The 7,668-nt window shown below is 35.7% G+C and overlaps 1 protein-coding gene across 1 annotated transcript in view; it reads right to left on the bottom strand.

Annotated features, from left to right (window-relative positions):
• Window positions 1-7,668, bottom strand: part of LOC105817416 (structural maintenance of chromosomes protein 6) — a 59,445-nt gene that overhangs the window by 6,531 nt on the left and 45,246 nt on the right. The window contains exons 16-17 of the mRNA XM_012653102.1: window positions 2,293-2,407; window positions 926-1,086 (exon numbers count right to left, since the gene is read on the bottom strand). Of these exons, the coding sequence (XP_012508556.1) occupies window positions 926-1,086; window positions 2,293-2,407 (276 nt within the window). The remainder of the gene's footprint in view (window positions 1-925; window positions 1,087-2,292; window positions 2,408-7,668) is intronic.

Raw genomic sequence — 7,668 nt, 5'->3', positions numbered from 1 at the left:
TTGAGATAATAAGCAAAAGCAAGGGCCATAACACCCAAATTGCTGGTCGTTCAACTTTTTCTACTGCTAAATAAGAAGTTTTACTAAACTTTCCTATATCCATTATGGTTATTTTCCTTTATTTTGCTCTCATAATCACACAAAAATGACTAATATTATTTGAAAAGAAGAAATTTATTTCAACAAAACTCTCATTTTCCCTACACATACAAGCATTTGCAATTATTTTTTGCTCAATTTTCTTAGCTATTTCTTTTATTTACGTTCTACGTTCTTCTACTCAAGATCTTCTAAATCATTAATTCAGGTCCAACCCATCAATTCATCAACTGAATTAGTTCAGTTAGGAAATCATGATTTTTGGCACCAAAAATTCTTTTTGCATGCTCTTGAAATTTCATTAAGTATACTTCTTAGTTTCATTTAATTACTCAATTTGTCTCCTCTAGCGGCTGTTTTCCTAGTGCTCTAATTGTGTCAACTAATCTTCTTTCTACAATAGTGCAATTCACAGTACCAGTCAGAAACATAATAAGGATCTTGAGCCAGAATGTACACCAGCCCTCCTTACCCTCCCTGGGACAAACTGGCAGAAGTAAACAATGGGCACAGTGATGTGGCTGATTTACATTCTGAGTTAAGCTCCTTATCTCCTTGAGGACAAGTAATGAACAATGTGTAGATCAGCCAGTTGAGGGAATAATACATTGCATTCTCAGTCCTGAACACTGCTGGCAAACTGACAATGCAAAATAACTGACAACCTAGAATTCTACATCCAGCTAAGTGATCTTTTAAGACCAAGTACTGATATAGATTACTTGTAGTTCTTCACTGAAATAAACACTAAAAGAGTAATAAGAAGGAATCTAAACCCTAAAGGAAGCAGTGGAAATAATATAGAAAAGCTAAACTTGACTCCAACCTTATTTCAGAATCCACATCTTTGCTTAGGAACTTAGGTCTTGTATTTTCAGATGAATAATAACGTCCTGCAAAAACTTGATCACCATCAGCAGTAAAAGCTTCTCTACAATTTTTGGGTGGCTTTTGGGACTGCATTACTGCACGAGCTACAGAATTACTCTAAAAAAAACAGGAGAAAATACATTTTAAAACTATAAGAAAGCATTCCTGATGTACAGAATTTCAAAATGCTACCTATCCTTATTATATTAAGTATTCTTATTTAAATATTCAAATGAAATAATTCCATAAATATAAGAATTTCATGAACAACTTTCAAGGTTCAAAGAGTTAAAACTATTTAAAAAGTCTCTAAACTATGCTTCAGGACAAATGTACTTTATTTTTAAATTCTAGTATTACTATCCATTTAAAATTAAAAAATATTTTAAGTACCTTTTTAGGTGAGAATATTTACTTTAGGCCAGTTCATACAGATTATTTTTTCTAAATGACTTTTACGCCCTAGAAAAGATACAAGTAAATAGCAAATTCCAATAAAGATTGGTATACCAAATTAAGTAGGGAAAGCATGGAAATATTTAAGCCCCAAAGAAAGTAAAAAGAGGATTAGGTTTAATCAAGGCCTACTCAACCTCTCTAAGGACAGACATTTGCAACAGGGCTTTTTTATTTCTTTCAAGTACACTTCTAAAATATGAGAGGGCCAAACCCACAATTACAATATCAACATACATGTATACACATTTGGGTTACTGAGACCGTTACTTCTCAGTTTCTACAAATTAGAAAAACAGGCTACAGACTCATTTATGTTTGTCTTGATTACAAATTTGTTTTGAATCTACTTGTCCCTTCTCAGCAAATTTATGTCAACAGATGAAACAGTATGGTGATCTAACAAGTACATAAAAATACACACACAGATGAAGAGTAAATATCGATTTATTTTACAGAGTGCAAAGTTATATGAGAAAGAATTTGTAAAATATCAAGCAAAGTACTTCAGTTAAAAACTAGAACAATAATAATAATATATGTATGTAAGGGCAAATAAAAAATGATTTGGCAGTCAATCAAGAAACAATGAACAAAATAAATTTTATAGCACCATACACCAAAAAAATAATATCCATTTGTGAAATTATTTTACAAAGAATACCTGAAAGTTATAAAGTTCCCTGGGGCAGAAAATGCACAAACCAACCAGCTCTATATTATCCTATAGATTTTCCTTTAAGGTAAAAGTGCAATGGTGAAACATATCAACAACTCTATGATAAAAGGGGACCAGAAATTTATATAAGCGTCTTCAGGTTTAAACATTTAAGGAAAATACAAAATACAGCAAGGATCTGGTCTTACTTTTATTAGCAGCACTGTCTCTATGCTCCTCATGTCAATTAGGCTATTTGCAACAACTGCATTATCTATTTCTAAAGCTGTCAGAACTGTTGGAAAGTCTGGATGATAAGCAGCTCTAGGAGACAAAAATATAGAAAGATTAACCATCAAATTTTAATTATGAATACACATATGAAAATTTTATATACAAATAAATCATATATACTATAAATATATATTTATATATTTTTAATGGGTGAGATTATAAATAAGATTATATAAAATATGATAACATTTAAAAACAAATCTGTAATAGGCTTATTTTATTTATTTAGCAAACATCTATGTGCTAGACACTTGTAAGCATATTACAAATATTAGCTCATTTAATCCTCATAATAACCACATAAGATAGATACTATTATTCTCTCCACTTTTTGTCAGATGAGGATGCTTCAGAGAGTTTAATGTGTTCCCCAACATCATAAAGCTAGTTAAGTGGCCAGGCTAGGATTAAAACCAAGCAGTTCTAGAGTCTAGATTCTTAATCATTATGCCCATCTGCATGTTCTAATTAATAATTACGATTTCCTTAAATCTTATACTGCTATCATACATAAATATAAAAGTCAAACAACTAAAATACATTTTAAATAGCTAAACAGTTCTCCCAGTGATGAGACAAGAAAAACTGAAATAAAGTTTACTATCAACGCAGAGGAAACAGGAGAGAAAAGATACTCTTATGAACTGTAATTTGGGCTCTTTAAATGACATTCAATCTTTCAACTAAAATTTAAACATCTGAGCTACTAACAGCATTGAGGAATGGACATACTATGAACAGTAGCTACAGGAGCAATGAAAGGCTAACGGGAAGATGACAGTAGTATTCTTAGTGCTTTCTTAGTCTTAGAATTCCAAAACAAAGTTTTCTTAGTCCTAGAATTCCAAAATAAACAAAGTACCTTTGCATATATAAAGGTAGGTATAACACTATACCTATTCATCCATTAATTCAGTAAACATGTATTTACTGAGCACCTACTAGATAGCAGGTGCTGTTCAGAGAGCAGTACACAAAACAGACTACACCCTTTTCCTCATGGAGCTTACGTTTTATTTAAGAGAAAAAGAGAATAAAGCAAAAGAAAGAATACAAAAGTAGCACGTAGTACTTTTATACACAAAAAAGGTCAGGAAAAGCCATATTAAGGCGACACTGGACAGACACCTCAGATAATTGGATAGTCACGTAAGTATCCTGCAGAAGAGCATTTCAGACACAGGAAATAGCAATCACAAAGGCCCTGAAAGAAACGTCACAGAAGCAAGGAGGCCAGAGTGCTGTGGTGGATTAAGCAGGGCAGGGCGTGCACCCAGAGACAGGGCAGGAAAGATGGTGAGAGGACAGATCATGCAGGCCTAGAGGGCACAGGCCTACAATAACAGAGAGAGATGGGAAAGCTTAGGGCACTCTGAGCAGAGGAACGACAGGATCTGACTACGCTGGCTGCTGTACTTAGACTGTGGTGGCAGGGAACCAGAAGCAGAGAGGTCAGCCTGTGCAATACTCTGGTGAAACACGATGATGTCTTAAACAAGTGTGGCTGCCACACAAGTGGTCAGATCCTGGATATATTTTTAAAGTACAGTTGATAAGATGTAGGGTAGCAGAGAGGCATCAAGGATGACTGGATGACTTGGATGACTATGGTGTTTGGCTTGGGAAACTGAGAAATGAAGATGGAGAAGATTATAGAAGGAACAGATTTTAGGGTGGAAATTAGGAGTTTGGTTTTTACACGTTAAGTTTAAAATGCCTATTGGATATCAAAGTGGAAAATACATACCGACTTGGTGCTTTAGAGCAAACTATATACTTAGGATAGAGTTCAAGTGGAAGTGAAAGTAAGTATAGGAAAGAATAGGGATGGGTACTCTAGAAAGGTCAAATAGTCCATGAAACAAAGCAGGGAATGAGGATAAAGGGAGTAGGAGGATGTGGTAGAAGATTCTGGTGAAATGCAAACTCTGGCCAGTCTATTGGGAGCACAGGTTTCTATGCTAGGAAGGAGTAAACATTTTTGAGCACACACATGTCATCATTAGATGGAGTTGCTATTACTAGTTTGCTCGAAAGCACCAAGTCACAACCACCCTTCCTTTTGCTATTCTTCCCTGGGACTGATTTCATACTGGCTTATACTACAATTAATGGTATGTTGAGATGCTATAAAACCAGTCTAGGAGAATGAAAAGTAGAAAAGAATACTAGCAATGAGATGTCAGTGACAAGATACAAGGAGAGGATAATATGAAATCAGTTCACCAAACAATGTTAAGCAGAAAGCCTAATAGAACACAAGAAGGAAAGGAAAAAATGCACGTAAAATCTAGGCAAGCATAATAGGCCTCACTGGTAAGAGGAGTTACAGAATAAAATTATTTTACGATCCTTATTAAGCTTAAAAGAAATCACTGAATATAAACATGGGATTTCTAAAGCCAAGTAAAAGGAAATATACCACAATCAAATTAAAATATGGAAAAAATATGCTTAAAATTTGGTGAATTTTTAGTCTCCGAACGTTAAGAATACAGTGAGAAGGGATAACAGGCCAAGAACAGAGCTGTGGGGAGCACCATAATCAAAGGAGTAGATGAAAAAAAGCCAACAAAATGGGCTGAGAAACATCTGAAGGGTAGGAGAACCAAGGAAATGGTGTCACAGTAACAAAAGGAGTACGAAGTTTTAAGGAAGTCAAGCAAAGTATGTTTAATAGTATCTAAGGTCTATGAGAAGGTAAATACATACATACAATATACACATATATCCATTGGTTTGGCAACAAGGAAATAAATGGAGAATATAATGAGCATTTCAGGGACCAGAGAGAGTAGTGGGTCAAGGAATAAATGCACAATCACCCTAGGAGGAATTTGCTTTTAAGACAAGAGAGGCAAATCAGTGACCTAGCATATATAAAGGGGAGAGAAGTCAATGGAATAGGAAAGTGTAAGGCTCAGGAGAGGGTTGAAATAATTTTAAAAAATGTTCATGACTCAGGTAAGAAAGTAAATATGCAATTCAGGGCACAAGTAGAATAGCTTTAGAAGAATATTTCTTCTATTGAGATGGGGCAAGAAGTGCACATGCAAACACGGTTCTGGGTGGGTCACAACAAGATGAGTAGTTCAGTCGCTTCTACTTCCACTGAAAAGAGGAGACAAGGCCAGGAGGAGAAGAAACTATGTTTCCTGAATGCCTCCCTAGGAGTTAGGCACTTTCCTAGGTACCTGTGCTGAGGTTATCTAAAGTAAGCCTAAATGAATAAAACGAGTTCTATATATCTGATACATTCTAATATTCTAATAGTATTTCATTGTTCTTTTCTACATTAATATATCCAATTTTAAAATGTAGCATCAGACCATAATTTATACTGACAAAAGTTCTTCACATTCACAAAATAAATCATCCCTTCAAAATGCTGATAAGGCAGCGAAAGTAAACAGAATATTAAACATTTTCCAGACTCTTGTCAACACACAAAAGAATTAGAATCTAACTTCTTCCACTACTCCAACAATGTGTGCTTCAGTGAACTACTCTGGAAGCCAAAATATGGACTTTGTCATCGCCTAGACCTGTTCCCTTCAATTCTCAATTCTCTTACCACAACCCCCTCTCCTTATAGGATTGTCCTGCCTGTTAAACCTGCTCTCTAACTTCATTAAGGTGGGTCTAATGAAGGCTCCCAGGGCTCAACTTCTTTGGACTACTCTCTTAACAGCACACTCAATTGCTTCCCTCCTCCTCTCCTTCTGTAATATCTACCCACTCCAAAAAATTCTGATGGAGTATTAATTCAACAATACATACTCTCCACTCACATCTATCAGTAAACAAACATTATTAGTGAAAAATCCTGCAGGCACCATAGGTTTTTGTGTCTAAAGTGGACTTTGAGTCAGCTGCTTCTCTCATTCTCCTCGCCAGCTAGTATAAACCCTTAAATAGGATAACTCCCAAACTTCCTGCCCAACTCCCACGGCCCCTGTTCTTGGCACATGAACTCACCTATTTCCAAGAAAACTGACATTATACTGCACAAACCTAGCTCACCTTCGCACCCCTTCCTAGGATACTGTGTGTCACGTGTGTTACGCTGTTAAGTGATTGAAAACACACGTATCGGCAAGGCAGTGCTAGGCATTCTACCCCCTCATGCGAGTCCTTGTGGCAGTTCACAGAACAGGCCATCCAGCTGTTTAGGACTATACTTTCTGGTCTTAAAATGACAGTTCAGGTTCAAGGAGGATATTCCTCACAGAAGCCAGTATCTCACATAACAATTTCACAGGAATGGTTTCCGAGTTCCCCACAAGGGAAATGCCCAATTACAAGAGTCGCCATAATGGCATCCCACCACAAGATTAGAGTTCTCCCAGTCCAGGTGCAACTAACCCATCAGGGGTCATTTTTACCATAAGCAATGTTGTCTAGTAGCAAAACTGAAATTTCACTTTTATCAGGTTTTTGAAACCTGGAATCAGAGCTAGAAATTAACTTAAGGTCAAATTCTCATGCAGACAGAGAAAACACTTTATCCCTAACTCTCAAATACTTATCTCTGGCCTAAAAGTTCAAAATCAATAATTCTAAAATAGGACTTATATACTTTTAACAAATCTGTTTTTTTTAAATTATAATTCTTCTAAATTAATTGATGGCATATCCTTTAGCTAATTACTACAGATAGAAACCTAGGAGTCATCCTGATTCTCCCTTCTCTTACATTCAATTAATGAGTTTTTTTGATTTTGTCCTAAATGTTTGTCAATCTGTTCCTTCTTATCAAAATTGCAAATACCATTTTTTGCAAAATAACTTACAACGTCATGCCTCCGTACGTTTTGCACACAGAATTCTATTTATTTAGAAGGCAATTAACCTTTTCTGTCATTTGACAATCTCATCAGTTAAAAGATTAATCATTTATCATCTCTTCTCTGAATTCTTCCCTGAGCTACCTACTAAAATATGAGTTAATTACTATCATTTGAACTACATTTGCATCTTGTGATTCAATTTAATCTATGCCCACAAAGAATATATGAGACAATTATTGTTCGTACACAAATTTAGACTTAATTTAAAAAAAAAAAAAAAGCAAAAATATGGCGGGGCACAGTGGCTCACACCTATAATCTTAGCACTCTGGGAGGCTGAGGTGGGAGGATTGCTTGAGTTCAGGAGTTTGAGACCCTGTCTCTACAAAATATTAGCTGGTTGTAGTGGTACATGCCTGTACTTCCAGCCCCTTGGGAGGCTGAGGCAGGAGGATCACTTGAGCCCAGGAGTTTGAGGTTGCAGTGAGCTATGGATGATGC

Source organism: Propithecus coquereli, unplaced genomic scaffold (assembly GCF_000956105.1).
Source record: "Propithecus coquereli isolate 6110/MARCELLA unplaced genomic scaffold, Pcoq_1.0 Scaffold41, whole genome shotgun sequence".
NCBI lineage: Eukaryota > Metazoa > Chordata > Mammalia > Primates > Indriidae > Propithecus > Propithecus coquereli.
Note: the sequence above shows the minus strand (reverse complement) of the source record. Positions and strands in the feature narration are given on the sequence as shown.